Source organism: Polypterus senegalus, chromosome 9 (genome assembly GCF_016835505.1).
Source record: "Polypterus senegalus isolate Bchr_013 chromosome 9, ASM1683550v1, whole genome shotgun sequence".
In the NCBI taxonomy this organism is placed as follows: Eukaryota; Metazoa; Chordata; class Cladistia; order Polypteriformes; family Polypteridae; genus Polypterus; species Polypterus senegalus.
The window spans coordinates 173,758,887-173,785,282 of NC_053162.1; the positions used below are offsets into that span (position 1 = coordinate 173,758,887).

Sequence of the window (26,396 nt, forward strand, 5' to 3'; positions counted from 1 at the left end):
ATACAGAGCTGAATCTCACTCTGCCGAAGACCCGGTGTGTGTTTAATATCAGTCATCGAAATCTGCGATCGAAGTGAGTGCGGTTTTCACGGATGGCCCCAAGTCCAAAATTACACAATTGTAAGTATTATTTTATTTTAACGGTCAGTTCGTTAAGTATCCGCCTCTCTCTATATTTGTTTCGAGCTATCGGAAGTGTTAGTAATCGTGTAATAATGTACGTCACTTGCATCGAATGATACTTTATAGAAATGTTTGTTCATCTAACGTTTTCTCACTTATAGTAGATTCAAGTTTTTTCTATCATATAAAGAATTTGGGGATCAAAATTAATTGTAGTTGTTTTTCATCAGTCTACCAATTCGTGTATAGCGCCTGTTAATGGTTCCAGCAGAAACACAATTACTGTATAAGGGGCATAATCATAATACCGAAAATAAACAAGAAAGGAAATCTCACAGTCCAAAAACTTACAGCACTAAAAGGTTATGCCTGTGATGGCTTTCCTTAAAAAAAAGTCACAAAATGCGGATAGCATCTGTAGAACTCAGTGGTACACACCTCTGCAACACTTAACCCCAGGCCATGTCGCAAAGGCAGAGAAGCAAAGGAAGCCGGTTTTCAAGCAAAGTTGTTAAGACATAATGAATCTCGAAAACTGTTGTTTAAACACAAAAGCATTGGGACACACCTCTTAATTATTGAAATCTACAGATCTATAAAACCGAGCACCTAGCCATACAGTTTCCATTTACAAACATTTGTGAAATTAAACGAGTCATTCTGAAGAGCCTGGTGACTCCAAGCGTGGTACTGTGATAGGATGCCACCTTTGCAATAAGACAGTTCGTGAAATTTCATCACTGCTGGATATTCCAAGGTCAGCTGTAAGTAGTATTATTGGAAAGTGTAAGTGTTTAGGAACAATAGCAACTCAGCCATGAAGCGGAAGAGCACATAAAGTCACAGAGCTGTGTCAACAACTGCTAAGGTGCATGGTGCGTAAAAATTGCCAACGCTCTGCTGATTCCATAGCTGAAGAGTTCCAAACTACCACTGGCATTAATTGTGTGGCGGGAGCTTCATGGAATGGGGTTTCCATGGCTGAGCAGTTGCACGCAAGCCTCACATCACCAAGTCTACTGCCTTCAGTGTCTACAATCAAAAACCAATAAGCCTTGTTCGTGATCTGTTGCATATTACGGGGGTCAAGACAAAGTCTGTCCTGGGATACGACAAGCCCTAAAAATGCAACATAGTCCCTGGTGACATTTTTTAGCATTTAGTTTTAGTCCAGGTGAGCCTATTCTTGTAAACAAGTCATCCAGATGAATGAAGTGATCTTGAAAGGACTTGCTAAAGTTTAAAATATCATTGAGGTAGATCATCTAAACGTGGAACCCTGTCAAGATTAATTTCATTACTTGTTGAATGGGTCCAGGAGCACTGGTGAGAACCACAGGCACGAAACCAAACATATATAAACTATGCCTGGTTGTGAAAGTGGTTTTCTCATGATCTCCCTACTACCACCTATTCAGTGTTGCTGAGTTGGGGTTCATTAAGAATATCCAAAAATCTCTTATATAAAAAAAACCTTGGGACAAGATGAGAATTGGAGGTAAAAAGAAAACTATTTGTTTCCCATTGTATCACCGTTCACGAGGGGGTTTCGGAGGAGCGACCGTGTCTCCTTGAGGTGCGTTCAGCCCCCCAGAGATGTTAAGTGGCTGACGCGTACCGCAGGCGGGGGAAGCCCCCTAGTTATTATATAATAACTAGCTGTGTAAGTCCATGCTGTAAAAATCCCATGCTCCTAGAAACTAATTGAAAAAAATTAAAATGCAGAGTTGGCGGTTTCGCTCGTTTGCCTTTCCACGGCAGTTTCACTTTCAGCTTCTTGCTGTAGCCTGGTACTTCTTTCTTCTTCCGACTCGTAAACTTGGGGCCGCCTTGCCGGCTCTTTGAGCTTCATGCTGTAGCTTTGCACTTCCGGGCCAGACAGACAGACACACTTGTATAAGTTTATATATAGGACAACCTCAGTGAGCAAAACAAGACACACACATGTCATAAACATGTTATTTTTTTCCGCACATGCTGAAATGGGCTCTTAAGGTATGTTCCCCTCTTAGAATGAAATAATCAATTAACAATTTTTCATAACTAGACATTAACAGTCTATCTGCACTGTTACAATATTGTTCTTTTTGATTTACCCCACAGCCATAATTTGGCTTTAGCAGGTTACCCTTTGCTTCGTTCAGCATTTCTCAACCTTTACATATTTGCAACCCGAGTTTTCATAAGTTTTAATCGTGCCCTCCTAACGTTTTTTTGAAAGGAGCCCACTAATAACAATTTGTTCTTTTTTAATTAATGATATATCATAGATGCCTATTTTATTATACCTACCAGTACTTAACTTTTATCGATATTTATCTAACTCTATATTTATTTTTCTAGTATCAGAATACAGTTTAAGTTAATTTGTTTTGGTTTCAATAGATGTATTTTTCATATTTTCGATTCTTGTTTTCTTTTTTTTACATCTTCGCGCCCCCCTTTTTGTTACTTCGTGACCCCTAGGGGGGCCCGCCCCACAGTTTGAGAACCACTGGCTTAGCTGATACTTTCAACCAAGTCAACTTATAGTAAAAATCTAGATGAACAATTCGTTTAAGTGTTTGTCAATAATGTATAAAATGAACAGTTATCAGAGGGCACATTCTAAACGTGCATTACTAGAACTAGTTTAAGGCTAGATGAAAGGACAATGCCATGACAAAAGGACAGTTAGTGATGGTCCATTGGGTCAGATGCAGAGAATGGAGACAGGTGAAAAGATGAGGCAATCCCAGAGTGCTTTTTGGGCCGTAAGGGAAGCCTGATTTTCAGTGGCCTACTCAGATGGGAACAAAAAGCTAATTTTGCAATTTGGGGGCAAAATACAGAAGATGTTTTTAACTATCTGAAGAGAGAGGGGCCTTGAAATTGGTCTTATGTTGGTATGAATGAAAGTGTACCCTCTTATGAATGGGCAGGTGCTTGCCTTGTAAGCAGGATGGGTTTTGATAATGTGTGATCCTGTAATGAAAGAATTAACAGATGGGTCAAAAGAATTAAATCTGCAGGTAACACACAATCAGGCACTCTGGAGGCACCTAAACTGAATACAGGAGGACTTATAGAGCACTCTGACTTGGCTTGATATGACAGAATAAACAATAAGCTACAATATAATCCCTCCATTAAGAGATCTGAAGTTACCAAGCTACCATATTGAATGAAAAAGACATCAAAGTCCCAGTGGAAGTATCACAGTGATTATGTAAACAGAGTATTGATATGCCAGTGTGGCCTCGTGTTGAAGGCTTCAGGGTTACGGCTTCAGTCCTCGTCAGCGTTACCACAACAGTAGCTGGAAGGATTCTAATGAGATGAAATGGTGACTCACAGCTTCACCGTCTTCACGTTTATCTTCATCTTTTCTGGTTTCTATGTGGGCTCGATGTGTTTGGCCAACCTTGTCTGTGCAGCTTGGTCATTAATGGCTTTGGATAACATTTAATAACTGAATGCCCTTCTTGACACTTACCCTCTCTATGTATCCAGGCTTGGGACTGGCACCAAAGCTGGGCTTCATTGCCCCTTTGGAGGCTAGATATCACAGCTTCAGGGTCTTGGCAGAGCCCAGCCCAGTTAACGTTCCTGTCCATAAGAAACACGTATGCTCTTCCTATGTCCATGTTGGTGTTCTTCTTCACTTGGGAGTCTGTTTTTTTTCTCTTGCCTCCTAAACACATTCATGTTAGGGCAATTGGCCACACTAAAGTAGACCTGTGTGTGTGGGTGCCCTGGTGATGGAATGGCATATAGACTTGGGCCAGGTTCTTCTTTGCTGTCCTTGCTGCTAAGAGAGGGTCCAGCCACTGCGGTCCTGAACCAAAATAATTGAGCTTGACACATAATAATCACTCTATATAAAAAAATATATCCTCACAATGGCTTTTTCTATAATTTGCTTGAACATTCTGGTTGATTTTGCGACTTCTCTCGTTGCGCTAAGTATCATAGTTTGCTTGCAGGAGCGATTTATTTGCGTGAATCTGAGAGAGAAGCTGCTGGCCGAGGGGAGTGGGAAGCGTGACGTCAGGAGTGGGGAGCTGGACGGGGCCCTTCTTACTCACGTGCCAGCTTCCATTCGAGTCGCTGTACCTCTCGTGACATGTTGGAGCAGACCTTGCCTCTGCTTAGCTTGATTTTTAAAGTTTGTCCTGTTTCACTACTACGCAGGCGAAGCCACGGGGGACAGTTAGTAATGTAATAATTACAGAACTTGAACTTGCTTTTTTTCTCCCTAACATTTTTTCCCCTGTTTAAAGCTGTTGTGTACAAAATCTTGGCAACATGGGCAAAATGAATTTCCTTGATTTGAGCCCTTAGCCTATTATCCATCCATCCATCCATTATCCAACCTACTATATCCTAACACAGAGTCCTAGGGGTCTGCTGGAGCCAATCCCAGCCAACACAGGGCACAAGGCAGGAAACAAACACTGGGCAGGGCGCACACTCACACACCAAGCACACACTAGGGACAATTTAGGATTGCCAATGCACCTAACCTGCATGTCTTTGGACTGTGGGAGGAAACCGGAGCACCCGGAAGAAACCCTTAGCCCATTATTTCTAATGAATTTAGAACACATTACAGAGACAGGTTTTTCACTTCAACATTAAAGAGTCTTTTATCTTTGGATCAATGACCAAAAAGCCAAATTAAAATCCACTGGCATTCAATATTGCAGAACAATGAAATGTGAAAACTTTCCCTTTTTGAGAGGAAATTTTGATGGGCGTTTGATAGAAAGACCCATTTTTCCCTGATTTTGCCCTTCTGCTCCACAGTTTAAAAGCACAAATCAAACAATCCAGACATCATTAAAGTGCACATTGCAGTAACTTTCATTTAAGGCGATTTACATACATTTCAGCCACACAACACTTTTACTACATGGACCCCCCTTTCTCTGCACTATAACATCTTTGGCACACAGCCGTCATATTTAGTCCTTTGTCACATGTCCCTCACATGCAATGGCTGCTTGAAGTCAGCGATTCACAGACATCATCAGGTGCTGAGGATCTTCTCTGGTGATGCTCTGCCAAGCCTCCCATGCAGCCATCTTCAGCTCCTACTTGTTTTGGGGGGATTATCCCCTCACGTTTTTTCTCTTCAGGATATGGAAGCCCTGCTCAATTGGATTTAAATCTGGTGTCTCTCTTGGCCATTCAAGAATTTTCCATTTTTTTTGTCTTTGAGAAACTCCTGTGTTACCTCAGCAGTAGGTGTGGCTCATTATCTTGTTGTAGGCTGGCCAATGAGTATGGAGGCATCTACTGGAACTTGAGCAGATCAGATGTTTCTACACACCTCAGACTTCATTGTGCCATCAGCAGTCACATCATCACTGAAGAGAAGTCTGCCTCTCAGCGCATATAAAGCGTATAAGGACAATACATTATAAATGAAACGTAGACGACTAAGTGAAGAAGAAAGCACGGAGAAAAGAGACTCAAAAGCGTTGGAGAGACAAAAAAGAAAGAGAATAATCTAGGTGCAAATTCAGAAAATAAGGAAAGTAATTATCAGCCTGGAACAAGTGGAATTGAAAAAAAAGCAGGTCCAATCCGGACGTTGGCGCTATACACATGCAGAGCAGGTTAAAGATTATGAAAGGCTCAAAAAAAAAAAACGGTGCGATACACATGTGGAGAAAATTAAAGAATATGAAAGTAGGAAAATGAGAAAGTATAAAAAAAAAAAGAAAGTAAAGATTGCAGGAGCGCAAACAAACGGAAATTATTACTCAAGAAAGGGAAAATAATCACCACGGACCAGGTGTCATTGAAAAAAAAGCAGGATAAAGTGAGGTCAGAAATAAAAGACAAAGAGTAGAAAACAAAGTAAAACGTCATAAAGAGGTTAAAAAACAATGGGGCCAAACACATGCAGAGCAGTTTAGAGAAAATGAAAACTGGAATTCAAAAGACTCAAAACCACCGTAGGCGCGAAACACATACAGAGCAAGATACAGAATATGAAAGCAGAAAAAAAACGACAGGGTCAAAAAAAAAGAAAGTAAAGATTGCATTAGCGCAAAAAAAGAGAAATTATTACTCGGAGAAATAACGAAAAGGCGGATAGAGATCGAATATATGGACACAGGTGATATGTCAGAAGTATGTAAATGTTGTAAGGCTTTAAAGTTTAAGTCAGAGAATTTTAAAAACAGGGTTTACCTCACATGCATTTATTGGTTACTTTGCAAAAAAAATTATTAACTGCTGATGATGAAGATCGTTTTGTCTGTGCTGAAATTTCAAACAGAGAAACCGATCCTGAATTACGGTACAAAGTCATTAAACACGTCTCACGGACCTCATTTAAAAGATTCAGCACATTGGGACTCGTAAGATTCAAAATATTGTTTTTACAGAAGTTTTCAAATAAAAGTGAAACGAATGAAATAGCAACAATTCAAAGAAAAAAAAAAATCTTAAAATAGTGTATCCGGAAAAACAAAAATGGGGGTTGGCAAGCGAATCGAGCAGGGGGGCAAAGCTCCCTAGTAATAATAATACATTTTATTTATTTAGCGCCTTTTCCGATGCTCAAGGCACTTAGAGTTTAGGAAGAACGGCAGGGTATACAGTATATAGCATTGTACTAAACCAAATAAAATAAATAAAGAAGAGTACGATAGTAAATTCAGAGAAAGCCTAACAGACAACATAATTGATGGTCTAGCGCGCACACACATGTACAGGTTACATGAGCATCTTGACATGGAGGTAAACTGAGAGAAGGGTAATAACGTCAAGTAGAGCTAAAAGCCTTCCTGAACAGATGAGTTTTGAGTTGTTTTTTAAAAGAATTCATGGAGTCAGCTGGCCTGATTAATTTCGGTAGGTCATTCCAGAGTCTGGGCGCTCGCTATACAGCTGAAGGTCCTGCTGTCACCCATGGAGTGTAGATTAGTGTGGGGCACAACAAGATTACCAGAATCAGAGGACCTTAGTGAGCGAGCAGGCACATAGTGATGGAGAAGGTCACTGATGTTGTTTGGCGCGAGTTTATTTAAGGTTTTATAGGTTATTTGTAGGATTTTATATTCGATTCTGTAAGACACAGGGAGCCAGTGAAGATGGAGCAGGATGGGTGTGATGTGCTCACTGCTGCTGGTTCGAGTGAGGACTCTTGCAGCCAAGTTTTGAATAAGCTGGAGATGTGATACAAGATTAGAAGAGGAACCTGGCAGTAGGGAATTACAATAATCGATGTGGGATGTGATAAAAGCAGGGACAAGTTTCTCAGCATTAGAAAAGGAGAGGAAGGAGCGAACACTGGATATGTTACGGGGGTGAAAGTAAGAAAGTTTCTTAATGTGATTTATGTGGACGGAATAAGAAAGGAAAGAATCAAAAATGACACCAAGATATTTTACAGTAGAGGCAGGTCTGATGAGATCACCGGCAAGATGGACTGCGAAGGAGCTCATTTGATTAAGTTGCACTTTAGTCCCAATTTTTAGGAGTTTAGTTTTGTTGCAATTTAATTTTAAAGAGTTCTGCTCCATCCAGGTATTAATTTCACTAAGGCAAGTTGTGAGCTGAGAAAGCTCTGATGAAGTTCCACTTTTAACATTAAAGTAGAGTTGAGTATCATCTGCATAAAAATGATAACCCAGTCCATAGCTACGAATAATATGGCCAAGGGGAAGCATATAAATACAGAAGAGAAGAGAAGAGGGCAGAGGACACAGCCCTGAGGAGCTCCTTGTGTGACTGGTGCTGAGCTGGATCTGCTAATGACCCTGGTAAGGAGGTTGAAGTCACATTCTAGATCTCCCATTTGTTCCTTTGCCACCTAAATACCAAGACACTGATTGGCTGTTTAAAAGCGCCCTGCACTAATAACAACAGCAGTGTTTAGTGGCCAAGAATCCTGTTTTGAGAGTCTGGTCTGTACCACCTCAGAGAAATGGGAGAGTATAATATATAAAGAAGCAAAGTCAAATTTTAAGTTAAGTATTTTAGGTGGAGTACATGACTGTGATGTTAAGTAAAGGTTGTTATCCTGCCTTGGTATGGTTCATGTGTTCAAATAAGCAATGGGTTCTCCTGTCTTGTATGTTACAGAGCTGATTGACCCTCGAGTCAGCACATTGGAACGGCCCTCAGAACCGTAGAAAACTGCCAAGCTGCTGTCATTCCTTTCCAGTTCTGTCAGGAGAAAGGTATGGAGATTGATTTTATTTCATTTTTAGGAGTGTTTAACTGTTGCAACAGTAAAAATAACAAAAAAAATGTAAAAATGCAGGTTTTGAGCACAGAATGTTGGGAAGTGGAATGGGCAAGCATGGAAACTCTTTGTCCTAAGTTTGGCTTTGTCCTTTTTAGTGGGCAGCCTTCACCCCTTCCTCTTTCTGTTTCCCTTCTGTAGCCAGGCCTTCAGAGTAGAAACCCCCCAAGCAGCTTCTTCTGTCTCAAATAAAGTAGTCCCATATGTTCTGTTCTGGGACTGTGGGCCCTCTAATGGCCAGGAGAAGTTACCTCACTTTCTCTGCAGCTGGTCAGAGGGCACCTAAACACCTAACATCCTGCCATGCATAGCACGCTTCCAACTATGGCTGCAGCTTTCTTATTGTCATAATTATACTCGCCTTCTGGGGCAGCCACTTTTGTCCCCTGCATTCCCCACCCTAGGATGTTCACGAACTTGATTGCTCCCAGTGTGGTGTTCTCTTTTTCTCTATCTTTCTTTAGTTTTTCTTTTCTTTTTTTATCAGTATACTGCTGCTGGATTATGCGAATTTCCCCTTGGGATTAATAAAGTATCTATCTATCTATCTATCTATCTATCTATCTATCTATCTATCTATCTATCTATCTATCTATCTATCTATCTATCTATCTATCTATCTATCTATCTATCTATCTATCTATCTATCTATCTATCTATCTATCTATCTATCTATCTATCTATCTATCTATTTTTCCTGAAGACTTGATGAGGGACCTAACATGGCCCTTTCTTCATCCTGGTAGTGTCCTATCTCTCAGGTGGACATCCCGGTATCCATCCATTTTGTGGAGTCCATACAGTTTTTTGAAGTTCAAGTATGCTGGGAACTGAAGTTTATCTTGGCAGTATCAGATAACAGTCCTTAATGGGTAAAGCAGACCATGGTAAGAAACACACAAGTCTGCCCCATCACCAGAACAATTTAAGATGTGAAAGTAAAATTGAGAAATACCTGCAAGAACCGGGAGGGAACATCCATACTCCAGCCGGGGGGAACCGAAACCAAGTCCCTGGTGCCCCAGGCCAGTAGGCTTAATGTGCATTACAGGTAAATTATTGGAAGTTATTATTAAAAAGGCTGAGCAGCACCTGTCTGGAACAGGAGTGTTAGGAACAGTCAACATGGGCTCAAACTGGGAAGGTTAACATGTTGGAAATATATTACAAAGAAGACATAGCGGCACTAGAGTAAGACCAGAGGAGAGACTGGCCTGGTTTCAGGACTGAGAGGTGTGAGCTATGAGGTGAGACAGAAGGAAGTGAACTTTCTTAGTTTAGTCAACTTGAAAGTAAGAGGGGACATGATTGAAGTGTGGGTGGCACGGTGGCGCAGTGGGTAGTGCTGCTGCCTCACAGTTAGGAGACCCAGGTTCGCTTCCTGGGTCCTCCCTGCATGAAGTTTGCATGTTCTCCCCGTGTCTGTGTGGGTTTCCTCCGGGTACTCCAGTTTCCTCTCACAGTTCAAAGACATACAGGTTAGGTGCATTGGCGATTCTAAATTGTCCCTGGTGCGTGCGTGCGTGTGTGTGTGTGTGTGCCCTGTGGTGGGCTGGTGCCCTGCCCGGGGTTTGTTTCCTGCCTTGCTCTCTGGAATTGACTCCAGCAGACCCCCGTGACCCTGTAGTTAGGATATAGCGGGTTGGATGATGGATGGATGGATGATTGAAGTGCTTAAAATTATGAAGGGAATTAGTCCAGTGGATCCCAACTGTTACTTTCAAATAAATTCTACAACATGAACATGGGGACACGGTTTGAAACTTGCTAATTTCCGATTTTGCACAAATTTTGGAAAGTTTTTCATCATGCAAAGACCCACAGACACATGAAGTGTGGTGAAGAGCAGGGGCCTCATGCATATCGCCGTGTGTTGAATTCATACTCTAACATGGCGTAAGCACAAAAAAAATCCAGATGCGTTTGCCCACTTCCACATTCTTCCGCTAAATAAATCACGGTCAGCTTGAAAAGTAACGCATGTGCACGCACCTGCTGTCCCGCCCCGTCTCCTCCCAGAATTACGCCTCTTTGAATATTCAAATCAATATAAATAGCCCTTAAGCTCAGCGTTCTGTGAAAAGGCAATGGCAAAAGCACGGGGGAAAAAAAAAATTTCAGCGAATACCCAGTGGAGGCAAAGAAAAACTTACTATTTATTGGTTTAAACAGTGGTATAAACAAGAAAAGGAAGTTGATCGAGTGACAGAGTGTCGGAGAAAAAGTCACAAAGTCACACAGTGCCCGAAATTAAAAAGAACTTGTCAGATATGAAATTCGCCGTGAAAAGCCGAGTTGTAGCCCACCGTCTGAGTGTCATATGAAAGCTTATTAGGGTACAGAGAAAAAATAATAGGCACACAGTGGGGAAAAAAGCATGAAATGTCAACTTTAATCTCGAAATTTCCACTTTAATCACGTATTTTATTTTGTCATTAAAGTAGAACATCATAAACTTCATCTTAAAATTGTTTAATTTACTAGTTTTGCAAATCCCATCCTAACTAAAGTAGCACGTTAAATGCTTTGTTTTGTATGTGATCTTCTATGTGCTCTATGTGTGTGAATCACTACGTGCTTCCGTGCTTTGTCTTCCTCCGACAGGACACAGAATCCATTACATTCGTGATAGTGCAGCTCTCTGAATAACTAATGAGATGTATACGTGATATCAGTTTTATGATGATAGGAGTTAAAGAACGTTATTAAATATGGGAACACGGTGGCGCAGTGACTGTGCACGACCTTCGATGAAAAACTTTCTTGTAGCAGTACTGTCTCTTTCAAAACGTACTAACCTCCAATTCCTGTCCTTACCTTTCTTTTTCCAAATACCCAGTCGCCACACAATCAGCTCTGTAATAGATGTTAAGCCATCTGTAAGCTTAGAACGCTGATTCTTCAAAATTTTTAAGGAACATTGAAATATCTTCATAGTACATGTTAAATTATTCTATCCTTCCAGAGTCACGCCAGTCCCAGCAAGCATACAGCGCGAGGCAGGAACAATCTGTGAACGGAGCACCAGATCCTTGCTAGCGCTGCTACATCGTGTCCTCACATGTTTAATTATTAACAATATAGATTGTTTAATTGAAGTTAAAGTTTTTTCTGTGTAATATAATAAACATATTTTGCTGCATTTCATCTTAAAAATGATATCGTCATCATATGTAAATACGCACTTTATAAAGTGGCTCAGGTTGTGTAATATTCTAACTATCGCAAGTTTACAGTGAGGTGATCGTACTTATAAGTACAGACAGTTCTACAAGGAGCACTCGATGGACTGATTGAGTGCGTTTAGAGTTCTTGGGATGAAACTGTTTCTGAACCACGAGGTCCGTACAGGAAAGACTCTGAAGCGTTTGCCGTATGAGAGCAGATCAATAGACCGCATGACTGAGGCGGCATGTGCTTGATGCTGTATCCTGATTATTCTGTTTCCGATCAGCTGCTGTACAGCTGTGATTCACACTCAGATACAGTGATATAAATACTCAGAGTGGGGCAGTGAGATTAATATGGAAAAAGATGATCTGCTGTGGCAACCCCTAACAGGAGCAGCTGAAAGAAGAAAAAGAAGAAGGTGCAGTGAAAGTAACAACGCTAAAGCAGTTATGGTATTTGGAATAGTTTGACCATTCTGTGGACCATTCTATTGTTACAGGTTAATTACAATCAGATGCTTTAAACTAATAAAACAATATGTGGTGTCATAAAAACGAGTCCAAGACATTATAAAGGTTTGGGGCAGCCACCCATATATTGTTACTCCTAGCTGCAAAAGGGTTTTCTTTTCAAACAAACGATGTGCATATATCACAGAGTCCAAAACAGAACTGGCTATAGTAGCCTAAGATGGAGACTTTAAAGGTCTTGAGAGGAACTGATGTCATCAAAGGGGCCGGAAACCAGAAGTGACGTCATCAGAGAGGCCGGCTTCGGAAGTGATGTCATCAGAAGGGCCGGAACCTTGCAGGATTTCCCCGGAAAGGTATGTAGGGAACTGAGAAAGACAGTCAGCGCACTCCGCCGCCCCCTGGTCGGATGTTTTATTACAATTACTCGAGCCCTTTAGCTGCCTCCTACTCGCACGTGTGTGACAGTGGTTAATTTCAGTGTATTTATTAAGCCGCGTCAGGGTTGTGGATCTAAAAAAGAAAGGGAAACCACACATGAACAGTGGCACTGCTTTGACGCTGGGTGCTGCCAGTCTGCAAAACTGAGAGCAGAACTTGCATACGCCAGGGTATGAGGTACCGTGGAAATGTGCGTGGCTTTACGGCAAGTTTAGGTTTTATACATCGCGATTTGAACGTGGAAACAGGCTTACGCAACATTTCTGTGCGTACACACCGTTTATACATGAGGCCCCAGGACTGTAAGGACGTTCAAATCTTAGTGTTATTTTGGACAGTCTTAGTGAGTAGAATGCACAAGCTGGTTGGGCCGAATGGCCTGTTCCCATCACAAATGTCCCAATGTTATTTTCTAGGAGTCATTCTGATTGCTGTGCCTTCTCTTGACTGAACCTTACTTTCATTTTAATATTTTTGCACAACTCAAGTGTTTGATTTTAGTGATTCATTTATATTTTTTCTTGCAGATTCAGCTGATTATTTAGCCTTGTGTTTTGTTGATCTGCACTTCCATTTCTTCCTCAAGTATGTATTCCTTTTTAAACATTTTTTTTTATCTCAGCTGGTCAGTCAGATGCCTGATCCATTTGTGTAGTGCAGCTGATGTGTGTTTCCTTCTCTTTTCAGCCATTACAATTTAAAAGTTTTAGAAACTGAATTGTGGAATGTTATTAGGATGCCCCCCAGTGCAGGGTGCTGGTTTGCACTAAAACAAATACAAGAACAAATCCAACTAAATAAAATAAGTGTCTTTGTCTCTGTCCAGTTGCTATGTCTGTGTCTGTGCAACAAATGATGCATAACAAATATTTGGAGCTATGAAGTGCATTGCATGTCATTCCAACAGATGGTGCATTGCAAACATTAACACTACTTTTACAAATCCCATATCAAAAGGCAGATCAGAGAGATATATGCATTGTATTTATCATTCCAACAGATGGTGCATCAGAATTGTTATCATTGCTTTTACAAATCCCATACCAAATGACAGGTAACAGAGACATATGCATTGCATTTGTCATTCCAACAACAACAAGAAGAACAACAATTTATTTCCTGTATAGCCCATAATCACACAGGAATGCCTCAATGGGCTATAACAGACCTTGTTTTTTGACAGCCCCCCAGCCTTGACTCCCTAAGAAGACAAGAAACTGCCTCCCAAAAAAAAAAAATCCCATATCAAATGGCATATGACAGATACATATGAATTGCATTTATCATTCCAACAGATGGTGCATCACAAACATGAACACCACTTTTATAAATCCCATACCAAATGGCAGATAACAGAGATATATGCATTGCATTTGTCATTCCAACAACAACAACAAGAACAACAATTTTTTTCCTGTATAGCCCATAATCACACGGGAATGCCTCAATGGGCTATAACAGACCTTGTTTTTTGATAGCCCCCCAGCCTTGACTCCCTAAGAAGACAAGAAACTGCCTCCCAAAAAAAAATAAATAAAATAAAGTCACATATCAAATGGCATATAACAGACACATATGAATTGCATTTGTCATTCCAACAGATGGTGCATCACAAACTTTAACACTGCTTTTACAAATCCCATATGAAAGGGCAAAACACGGGGATATAAATGCATTGCATTTGTCACCCAAAACAGGTGGCACATCAGAGACATTTGTAGGAATGCATGCTATTACTACAAATGTTTGTGATGCTCCGTCTGTTGGAATACAAAATGAAATGCATTTTATTACAACATGCATTACAGAATGCATTCTAATGGATGGTGTCTGAGGTCTACGATGATTGCTTAGATTTCAAAGCATCCTTGACAGGTAGCACAGCTAAGCAAATAAATAAATAAATACATAAATAAATAGCAACACATAGCATATTTTATATTTTAGACATATTTAATTAGTTATGCTCATGTCTCATTATATTTTACTTATATATTGTCACATTTTACACAACATTTGTTTATTTTTATATTTAATTAATTTGTCCAATATAGGCTCTCGTTTTACTTAACGTTTAAATCTATATTGCTGAATTTTGTGAGTTGATGACAATATTAGGGCGGCATCTCATTGATCTGATGCCAGGCAAGACACACCAGGCCTCGCCATCTCACTGCTTCATTGATTTTTTGCCTGAACTTGCATGTCTCGTTAGTCTTGAGTTAAAGAAGGACAGACATTTATTAGTGAGGTAATTGAAGTCTGCACAGGCATAGGGGAAAGTGTTGGTTTGGCCCCAACCATACCTAAAACACCACTGACTCAGAGTCCCCTCTTTTGAACCCTCACTCGAGGTTTTGCCTCACGGCTCATGGTGTTATTACATCCCAGCAGCCATCTTCACTCACCAAAGCCTTTTCTCTTTCACACTCTCTCTCTCCCTCTCTCTTGCTTTTTCAGGCTCGACTGTGAAATTGACGCCTCCCTGTCGACTCCTCCTGGCTCGATCAGATTGGGAAGGTGGAATGGAGCCTCCGAGAATCGGTGTGGTCAGGGAGTCCATGCTGTCTAATCCTCTTTTAATGAGGGTAAGGAGTTGGGCTGTGGGACTTCTCAAAGATTAGTCACACTACATTGACAAAGCACCAAGCTGGGACAAATGTCTGGCATCTGCCTGTTAGGGATAATGTTACTCTTCCAAGCATGAAAAAAATGCCTGTCGTCCGCCTCTCTTTAGGAGATTTAACCTTTTTTTTGTTGTTATTGAGCGTTATCCATTATTTATTTATTTTTTGGATTCCAATGGGGCTGTGGGAATAACAGCGGAGAAAACAGACGAGAATGTAGCACGGCTGCTTCTCCCCGAGCTCGAGTGAGGTCAAGTATGAAGAGAGCGCGGCTGAGCACCAGGTATCGTGAAAGCCGCGCCATAATCCGCAGAAATCCTGAAACACGACTGCTTTTGGTTATTATGAAAATCCTCAAGCTCAAAGAGCAAATATGATTATGGACAAATGAGAAGTGAACTTCCTCCAAATGTTTGGGTGTCTAAATAAAACAAGATGTCATCGATGAGCAAGGAACGAGTCGCTGAAAATGAATCTGGAACTTAGGTAGATAATATATCGGCAGTGGACACAAGACCACCTGGCTGACAGTTGAGTTCCCAAGTCTGTGCGATTCTGAGTGAGGTGGCCCACCTGCCAGAGTTCACTGTGGTAAAAAAAAAATTAATAATAATAATAATTAGTCTGAAGTTTGCTTCAGGGTTAGGTGCATTGGCGATTCTAAATTGTCCCTAGTGTGTGCTTGGTGTGTGCGCGCCCTGCCCTGGTTTTGTTTCCTGCCTTGTGTCCTGTGTTGGCTGGGATTGGCTCCAGCAGACCCCTGTGACCCTGTAGTTAGGATATAGCGGATTGGATAATGGATGGATGGATGGATTTTGCCACATAAATGGAATAATATAGTCCATGGTTGTCTACTTACTGTGACCACCAGGGTGCTCCAGCCTCACCAAACCCCTGAACACACCAGATGCAGGCAGAAGTGTTGCACGGCACATGTTCATTTTAGCGTGGGAAAAGTTACCCAAGTTTCCCACACCAGCAGTGCACTACACAGTCCACAGGGTACACATGGCACACCACCACCTTTGGCTTCACTTCACCGCCACCTTTGGCGTCACTTCTCTTTCTCATTCCTTCTGCACTCCTCCATGCAAGCGCTGTCCCCCAACTCCTCCCGCTCCTGGAATGAAGAAGGGTGGCTACTTTTTACACTGTACCTGGGAGTACACCGGGTGGCTCGTGTGAGAGATCCAGAAGTCCTCCCAGGTAGGGTGGCTCATTCAAGAGATCCTGAAGTCCTCCCAGGTAGGGTGGCTCATTCGAGAGATCCTGAAGTCCTCCCAGGTAGGGTGGCTCATTCGAGAGATCCTGAAGTCCTCCCAGGTAGGGTGGCTCATTCGAGAGATCCTAAAGTCCTCCCAGGTATGGTGGTAGCCCAAAAAAATGAGGCTCTGCAGCTCATGTATCAACACCATCCCCCAAACTCCGCCCCCCCGACTCCGCCCCGAAAACCCAGCAGGGCTGAGCCGACAAATACAAAGTCCCATAGAGCCCTGTGGGAATCTGAGGTGCTATTGCACCCCAGAGGGGCTGCCAAATAGCAGCTCGGGGGTGATAGCATTCTTCATAAGCCATCTCCCCCTGTAACGGTGGCTTCCCAGCTGCTTAATGGTGCCGGCCGCCATCCATCACACTACGTAATATCAAACTTTATTTTATTTATCTAAATTGTTACAAGCATCATGACGGGACAGACAAACACTCTGCCTGAGCTGAGATGAATGTGCCTGTTAATGGTGTTACCAGTAAGATAAGCCATTTTGGTTTTTCTGGTGGAATGGATAAGACAGTCAATAAGAAGGCACACACAGGAACCTAGAAGTGTATGGATTACCGGTGGTGTGCTTATGGACTGTAGTGATCAATTTAAACTGCCACCTAACGAATTGTGCAGAACATTAGAGCAATCTAGACAAGAGCAGGCCATTCAGCCCAACAAAGCTTGCCAGTCCTTATTCACTTCATTCTTCTAAATTAACATCAAGTTGAGTTTTGAAAGCCCCTAAAGTCCTACTGTCCATCACACTACTTGGTCATTTATTCCATGTGTCTGTGGATCTCGTTGTAAAGGAAAGGCTCAGCTCTTTTGATCTTTCTTCATAACTCATCCCCTGTAGTCCTGGAATCAGCCTAGTCGCTCTTCTCTGGACTTTTTCTTGTGCTGCTATGTCCTTTTTGTAGCCTGGAGACCAAAACTGCCCCCAGTTCTCCAGATGAGGCCTCACCAGTGCATTATAAAGCTTAAGCAGAACCTCCTTGGACTTCTACTCTGGACAGCAGGGTGCAATATATAACCTCACATTCTGTTAGCCTTCTTAATGGCTTCTGAACACTGTCTGGCAATTGAGAGTGATGAGTCCACTACGACTCCAAAATCCTAGTAAAGAACCATACAGGACAAAAAGAGACGATGTTGATGGTAATGTAATCAGTTTCAGTTACGAAATTGAGAAAATATCACACTGCTTTCTAAACCTGCTTACCCTGAGCAGGGCCATGGGAGGCTGGAGCCTATCCCAGCAAGCCCAGAGCACAAGGCAGGACCTGAAACTGCAGAAACTGAATCCACGGATACAAACCAATGACCCATCGGCATCATCTCTCATTCTGGCCTCTGTTATAATGTGTCATTTTCTTTCATTTTTTACTCTATCTTGTATATGAAATATGATTTTTTGATCCCAAAATAAGACTTTCACATGAATTTCTTGGTTTATGCAATATTAGTTGAGTTCGGCTGATGTCATATTGTCACACCATATGGCCATTTGTTTATGAATTGCATCAGCTGTTGCCACGGTGATCTTTCCCAGAGTTACCTGGAAGTATGTGACGTATGACATTTGGAGCACCAGCATCAAGACTGGCACATTCTGTTACATAGTTCTGTGTTGGTATGCATTGCTTTATTTGATTTAAGTATTCATATTTACAAAAGTAACATTTATTTGGTTTAAACACTTTGATTTTACTTAGTGTTTGTAACTTAATGGCCAGTCATCTGTCTTGTCTGGTTTTGACTCCTGCCTGTTTTCTCTCATCATTTTTCATTCAAATCTTTTACTGTCTCATCTGGGTGGCACAGTAGTAGGACTTCCACCTCACAGTAAGGAGACAAGTGTTTGTGTCCCGGGTCCTCCCTGTGCAAAGTTTGCATGTTCTCCTCGTGTCTGCATGTGTGGATTTCCCCTCACAGTCCAAAGCTGTGCAGGTTTGGTGAATTGGTGATGCTATTGGCCCTAGTACGTGCTTGGTGTGTGTGTGTGTGTGTTCACCCAGTGATGGACAGGTGCCCTGTCCAGGGTTTATTCCTGCCTAGCACCCAATGCTACCTGGGATAGGCTCCAGCAGACCCCCATGACCCTGTTCAGGACTAAGTGGGCTAGACAATGACTGTCTTGTTTTGAGTCAATACAGCCTTCAGATAAAGGAAGGGGTACAACCCAGCAGCAGTAATGTCAGGGTGGCCCTGCCTTCTTCGGCTCCATCCACAAAACACATGGAATGGAGGTCAATTTACATAATTATAATAGCAACAGAAAATACATAAAACTATGAAAAAATTCAAAATAACAAACATTCAAACATAAGTTTATATATTTGGAACGTGCATGCATCATCTTGGTTTTCAGGAGCTTGTGGTGCGGCGAGGCTGTGCAAACTGTATTGAGCAAAATTTAAAATATTTATGTTGAAAACATTACCGTTTTAAAAGGTGGTAAATAAATAAAGTATATGTATGTAATATCATACTTAAACTGATTTTTTTTTCTATTCTTATTTCTTAACATTAAGCAAAGCTAAGTATTTATTGTTGCATGAAAATGCCACCCTTACCACGCCAAGGTTACCAGGGTTGAGCAGGCTTGCTCCAGCGTGCCCCGGGGTCCTGCAGTGGTGGGGTCTCAAATGCCAAGATGTGGTAACACTTTCTGAGATAAGTTAGTTTTGCTTTTGTAACCAAGAAAATTCAAGCTGGCATTTTGTTCTGAGCTCTTCACTTGTGATAGTCAATTTTTTTAGCTGCCCTCTAACGCGTGTTGTTAAAACAGCTCACCAGGCTGATGTTCACTCGATTGTGTTGACTGCTAAATGTACAAAAAAAAAAACATTTCTGATAGACTCACTACAGTACTTCCATCCATCCAAAATAGTCTTATTCTTGATCAGAGTGTCAGTGTCCATACAATCCTGAGTGGATTACCACCTTCGTCCACCGCCTTGCATCTCCACCTTGTTGTTTGCGTTTTATAGCAATTAAAAAAAAAGTTCTATCCAGGGCGGCACGGTGGCGCAGTTGTAGCGCTGCTGCCTCGCAGTTAGGAGACCGGCGTGGAATTTGCATGTTCTCCCCGTGTCTGCATGTTCTCCCTGGTTTCCTCCCACAATCCAAAGACATGCAGGTTAGGTGAATTGGCGATTCTAAATTGGCCCGTGGGTGTGCTTGTGTGTGTCCTGCGGTGGGTTGGCACCCTGCCCAGGATTGGTTCCTGCCTTGTGCCCTGTGTTGGCTGGGATTGGCTCCAGCAGACCCCCGTAACCGAATTCGGATTGAGCGGGTTAGACAATGGATGGATGAAGTTCTATTCATCCATCCAATATTCAGACCCTCTTAATCCATCTCAACAATGCGATCTTCCACCTCTTCCATTGTAGAGGCAAGGCCGGAATTCCAAACGGATTATTCTGGAATTCTGGAACCAGTCCCAGACGGGACGCTCGTCTAGCTGAAGCGCGCTCCCGCACCTATATTAGAGTCGCCAATTAACCGAACACTCGCGTAACTTTGCGATTGATTGGATGATATTTTCTTATGAATTGACAGATTGTTGCGCTTAACACTTCAAAAGTAAACCTCGGCACTGGATTTGCCATATGGAATGAAAAACACGGATTGTAATTTGAAAGGCGGCGCAGTTGTTAGCGCTACGGCGCACATCATCTGGAGGTCGCGACTCATGTTTCTCGTTGTTTTCGCGTGTGTTGTCCTTCAAATACTCTTTTTATTTCGCTTAACGTTGCGTGCGTAGTAATTAAGTGTTTTCAGTCCCTGGTGGTCGCGAGTTGCCTGTGTTTATATTTGGTAGTGAGTAGCGGAAAGTCACGAATTGGGTCGTCATGATTGGTCACGGCGGGTCGCCGCTCTGAGAATCGCGCTCGATTTGCCAGGAGGTACTCCTTGGTGGTCGCGAAGACACATACATTGAAAAAAGTAGGTTGCGACACTAAAATGATTGAGAGTGGTAATTGTAGTAATAGATATCAGGAACTTGTCCCGGTGTGTGTGTGTGCCCTGTCTTTGGAGAGTTTGTTCCTTTCCGTTAAGAGGACTGGTCCCGCGATCCTGCCTTAAACTTACGAATGGATGAACGTCTTTTAATATTTAAGTAAGACTTCCTTTTAGAGATGAGATGTCCTCGCACGTCTAGATCTGCTAATCGTTTCTTCCTGTGAGGGTCTCCACTTCAGCCACGCGACTCATAAGTTGGTCTTTTGAGTTAGGAACAGCTTTCCGATAGAGATGGGTCGTATAACTACAGCCTGCAACAAATTGCGATCCTGAATGAATTTTCTCTTGATGTCCACTAGGTGTCCTCTGGTACTCGTTTGGCTCTTCACTGCCGAGCACTTTTATGGGTGCCTTTTAGAACACCGAAGACGTAAATCCTCGCTCCTTTACTTTTCCTTTTCTGTTGTGACAACAGGGCATGTCCTTTGGTTGTCCTGCACCGCACTTATCTCGGTGCCGACACGTCTGATGGCACTAGAAGTCACCCGTAGACCTGGATTACAGGGTCACAAGAATTTGGAAATGTATGAGAAACTGATGTAGTTTCACGTTTTTACCGTTATTCGTGGCATTTCTTGGAAGATGTCAACCGTTATAGGATTTAAGTATAAACTACAACTATATTATTTATCATTACTACTCGTAGTTGTAGATATGGCATTATAAACATCCAAGTTGCGTTTATAACTTTTCTTGATTTCGGGCAGAATGCAGTACTTTTAAATTTAGTATATACTGTATAGCATATAGTGGGGGAAAGTAAAGAGAGTGGAACTGAGGGTAGGGACTTTGAATGCTGGCAGTATGACTGGTAAGGGGAGAGAGTTAGCAGATATGATGGAGAGAAGGAAGGTTGATATGTTGTGTGTGCAAGAGACTAAATGGAAGGGGAGTCAAATTGTTCTATCATGGTGCGGATGGAAGGAGAAATGGAGTAGGGGTTATTCTGAAGGAACAGCACGTCAAGAGTGTTATGGAGGTGAAAAGAGTGTCAGACAGAGTAATGATTATGAAACTGGAAATTGGAGGTGTCATGATGAATGTTGTTAGTGCATATGTCCTGCAAGTTGGGTGTGCAATGGATGAGTAAGAAGATTTTTGGAGTGAGTTGGATGAAGTGATGAACAGTGTACCCAAGGGACAGAAAGTGGTGATTGGAGCAGATTTCAATGGGCATGTTGGTGAAGGGAACAGAGGAGACGAGGAGGTGATGGGTAGGTATGGTGTCAAGGAGAGGAATGAAGAAGGTCAGAGGATAGTGGATTTTGCCAAAAGGATGGACATGGCTGTGGCGAATACATATTTTAAGAAGATGGAGGAACACAGGGTTACGTACAAGAGTGGAGGAAGATGCACACAGGTAGATTACATCCTATGCAGAAGAGTTGATCTGAAGGAGACTGAAGACTGCAAAGTGGTGGCAGGGGAAAGTGTAGTTAAGCAGCATAGGATGGTGGTCTGTAGGATGACGTTGGAGATCAAGAAGAGGAAGAGAGTGAGGGCAGAGCCAAGGATCAAATGGTGGAAGTTGAAAAAGGAAGACTGCAAGGTTGAGTTTAGGGAGAAGGTTAGACAGGCACTGGGTGGCAGTGAAGGGTTACCAGACAGCTGGGAAACTACAGCAGATGTAGTAATGGTGACAGCAAGAAGGGTGCTTGGCGTGACATCTGGACATAGGAAAGAGGAAAAGGAAACCTGGTGGTGGAATGACAGAGGAAGAAGATGGCAAAGAAGAAGTGGGATAGTCAGAGAGATGCAGAAAGTAGAGAAGAGTACAAGGAGATAAGGCGCAAGGTGAAGAGAGAGGTGGCGAAGGCTAAAGAAAAGGCATATGATGAGTTGTATGAGAGGTTGGACACTAAGGAAGGAGAAAAGGACCGGTGGGCTAGACAGAGGGACCGAGCTGGGAAAGATGTGCAGCAAGTTAGGGTGATAAAGATGGAAACGTACTCACAAGCGAGGAGAGTGTGTTGGGCAGATGGAAAGAGTACTTTGAGAGGCTTAAGAATGAAGAGAACGAGAGAGAGCGAAGAGATCGGATGATGTGGAAATAGTGAATCAGGAAGTGCAACGGATTAGCAAGGAGGAAGTAAGGACAGCTATGAAGAGGATGAAAAATGGAAAGGCCGTTGGTCCAGATGACATACCTGTGGAAGCATGGAGGTGTTTAGGAGATATGGTGGTGGAGTTTTTAACCAGATTGTTTAATGGAATTTTGGAAAGTGAGAGGATGCCTGAGGAGCGGAGAAGAAGTGTACTGGTGTCGATATTTAAGAATAAGGGGGATGTGCAGGACTGTAGTAACTACAGGGGGATAAAATTGATGAGCCACAGCATGAAGTTATGGGAAAGAGTAGTGGAAGCTCGACTAAGAAGTGAGGTGATGATTAGTGAGCAGCAGTATGGTTTCATGCCAAGAAAGAGCACCACAGATGCAATGTTTGCTCTGAGGATGTTGATGGAGAAGTTTAGAGAAGGCCAGAAGGAGTTGTATTGCGTCTTTGTGGACCTGGAGAAAGCATATGACAGGGTGCCTCGAGAAGAGCTGTGGTATTGTATGAGGAAGTCAGGAGTGGCAGAGAAGTACGTAAGAGTTGTACAGGATATGTACGAGGGAAGTGTGACTGTGGTGAGGTCTGCGGTAGGAGTGACGGTTGCATTCAACATGGAGCTGAGATTACATCAGGGATCGGCCCTGAGCCCTTTTTTATTTGCAATGGTGATGGACAGGTTGACAGACGAGATTAGACAGGAGTCCCCGTGGACTGTGATGTTTGCTGATGACATTGTGATCTATAGCGAGAGTAGGGAGCAGGCTGAGGAGACCCTGGAGAGGTGGAGATCTGCTCTAGAGAGGAGAGAAATGAAGATCAGTAGGAACAAGACAGAATACATGTGTGTAAATGAGAGGGAGGTCAGTGGAATGGTGAGGATGGAGGGAGTAGAGTTGGCGAAGGTGGATGAGTTTAAATACTTGGGATCAACAGTACAGAGTAATGGGGATTGTGGAACACAGGTGAAAAAGAGAGTGCAGGCAGGGTGGAATGGGTGGAGAAGAGTGTCAGGAGTGATTTGTGACAGACGGATATCAGCAAGAGTGAAAAGGGAAGGTCTACAGGATGGCAGTGAGACCAGCTACGTTATATGGGCTGGAGACGGTGGCACAGGAGACAGAGCTGGAGGTGGCAGAGTTAAAGATGCTAAGATTTGCACTGGGTGTGACGAGGATGAGTAGGATTAGAAATGAGGACATTAGAGGGTTGGCTCAGGTGGGACGGTTGGGAGACAAAGTCAGAGAAGCGAGATTGTGTTGGTTTGGTCATGTGCAGAGGAGAGAAGGATGTTAAGGATGGAGCTGCCAGGTAACAGGAAAAGAAGAAGGCCTAAGTAAAGGTTTATGGATGTGGTGAGAGAGGACGTGCAGGTGATGAGTGTGACAGAGCAAGACAATGAGGACAGAAAGGTATGGAAGAAGGTGATCTGCTGTGGCAAACCCTAACGGGAGCAGCCAAAAGAAGAAGAAGAAGGAGATCTAGTGCCTCTCACATTTACCTGTCTAAACCTGCTAGTGTACTGTAGAGCATCTTTTATATCAATGTTGTATATATCACCTCTTAAATGTATCTATCTAGCAATTAATAAAGTATATAGTTCATTTCATATCTCACTATCTATCCAATATACAGCACCTTTAATATACTATATTGCAGCATCTTTAGATAAGTCACATATCTATTTTTTAGTATATTGTGCATTTCATATCAATACATATTTGCATATAATGCCTTTTATGTCTTAGTTATGAATTTTCCTATCTACAGTATGTAAATAACCTTGAGTAACTCACTTAAAATGCATATTGTCCTTTTATAAAAAAAAAACCCTTTAACCAGTTATAATTTATTCTCATTTTGTAAGTTTAAATATAATAATAATAAATAATAATAATAATGGTGCTGGTCGGGGCCATGCTCTGATATCGTGTTGCCACACACACCACACGAGGAACCACCTGGATTGGGACTCGAGTGTTTACACAGTAGCTTTCATACATATTCATCTAAGTTATCTCTGTAACATATTGCCTTTTCTCATCTGCAACATAGTGCTCTATCTATCTATCTATCTATCTATCTATCTATCTATCTATCTATCTATCTATCTATCTATCTATCTATCTATCTATCTATCTATGCTGTTTTCTTTGCGAGCCCTTTAGCTGCAATGTGAAGCACAGACCTCTGGGTGGCAGTGTGATGCAAGTTAAGATCAGCAGCTCCACGCCGGCCTTTTCCGTTAGTTGCACGTCAGGCGCGATTGAAAACACGAAACCTTAGGAGGTTATTTTATCAGTTTACACTTTCGTTTAAAATTTAACTAATATAAACCTGCGAAATTGTACTTTTATTTTTAGTAGTTAAAATACATCTGCTGTAGATACGTATTCCTTAAGGCTTTAACAGTAAAAATAAAAAGAGCAAGTCAGCTGTTTCCCCAGAAATGTCAAGCCAAAGCACCTGGGAGTTCAGGTCATTGCGCGGTTGGTTTTTTTAATCTGACCCAGGTGTATTTTGCAATGCCGCTGAGCTGCTGGGTGACACGACTGATAAATCTTGTCTTTATCGCGGACCTTTTCAGAATAAAGACCGTTTCACGGCGTTCTCGTGCACCTGCTCACTTTGGTCCCGTGTCCCGTACTTTACTTTACGCATCGGTGCGCGCGCGACCCCAAAGTTCTTTCCTTCTGAAAGATGAAGGCGGTGTTGGGTTTCTTAAGGATTTTGTCACTCGCGTATCTCTCCCAGCTTCGACTCTCATTTTTTATAGAAAACCATTTATCTCTTTCGAAGCTCGGTGAGAAAACGGCTCGACGACGGCTTTGCTTGTATACCCACTTCCAGAGCTCTCGGTCCTCACACCGCAGGACAAAGATAAATGATCTTACCTGGCATTACGGTGCTGCGATGAAAAATAAGTCACAGTTTATGGTTGTACAATTCTGTCAGGAGTCCCATTTTACTCCTGGGCCATTTATTACTGGCAACTAGAATTTCTCCAGACCTACACAACGCTGTCTTATATTTTATGCTGTTCGGGGTGACCTAATATTTTTTTTGTATAAGCAAGTGTATCTTTTTTTTATTTTTGGTGACGAAAAAAAAACCCGTAAACTGCGCTCCATTAGTGGTGGGGTTCTGTAAGGTAGGCCTAATTCTGTTTTTGTTTATCCTGCACTCAAAAAATGAACTGTTGGGGATGTTCAATTTATACTTTAAGTTACTTTAATTTACAATAGCTGTGTTTGCTGGCTTTAGTTAACTCATTCTAGTTATATCGACTTAAATTTATGAGAAATCACACTAACCCGATTAATGTGTGTTTAAAGAAAGCAATGAGAATATTTTCTTTCAACAGAAGCACAATCCGTCTGGGGGACTGTTGCCGTTACTCATTTATTTTGTATTCATCTTACTCAAAATTAATAAACGTGACACTCCCATTTTCCCTCCATGCAGTTAAATTAAGTTGATATCACTTAAAATAATGAAGCGTTATGTACACGACTATCCCAGATTTACATAAAGTATGATAGTTTGCATAAAGAACCGCCCGCCTTTTGTTCGCAACACATTCCAAGGGTCTCCACACCTTTGTATTCTTGGAAAGACGTTTAGTAAATTGAGTTGTTTTTTCCAAATTCCAATTTTTTGTGGGCTTTTTTGAAAGACGTTTCCTACCGTACATCAGAAAAACATCTTTTTCTTTGTTCTCAATAGAACAATATAATTAACGCTAAGATTGCAATAAAAATTTAGTCACCCAAAAGTAGAACTTTGCTTACCTTCTGCGTTAAGAAGTGAACAGATACACGCTTAACAGACGTGTTGTGTGCTTTGTCTTTATTGGAATGCACCACTGGCCACAATTTTCTTTCATATGTGGAGAAATAAGAATTGCTTGAATTGACGTAGGGTGGCGCAGTGGTAGCGCTGCTGCCTCGCAGTAAGGAGACCTGGGTTCGCTTCCCG

The 26,396-nt window shown here is 42.0% G+C and overlaps 1 protein-coding gene across 2 annotated transcripts in view; it reads left to right on the top strand.

The window, feature by feature from the left end:
- cfap77 (cilia and flagella associated protein 77) overlaps positions 1-26,396 on the top strand; it is a 171,308-nt gene continuing 144,912 nt past the window's right edge. The window contains exons 1-4 of one of the 2 annotated variants that reach the window (XM_039764294.1): positions 1-120; positions 8,206-8,303; positions 12,978-13,035; positions 14,911-15,038. In XM_039764294.1, the coding sequence (XP_039620228.1) occupies positions 14,976-15,038 (63 nt within the window). In that variant the 5' untranslated portion in view covers positions 1-120; positions 8,206-8,303; positions 12,978-13,035; positions 14,911-14,975. The remainder of the gene's footprint in view (positions 121-8,205; positions 8,304-12,977; positions 13,036-14,910; positions 15,039-26,396) is intronic. The other variant, XM_039764296.1, reaches the window with a different exon arrangement.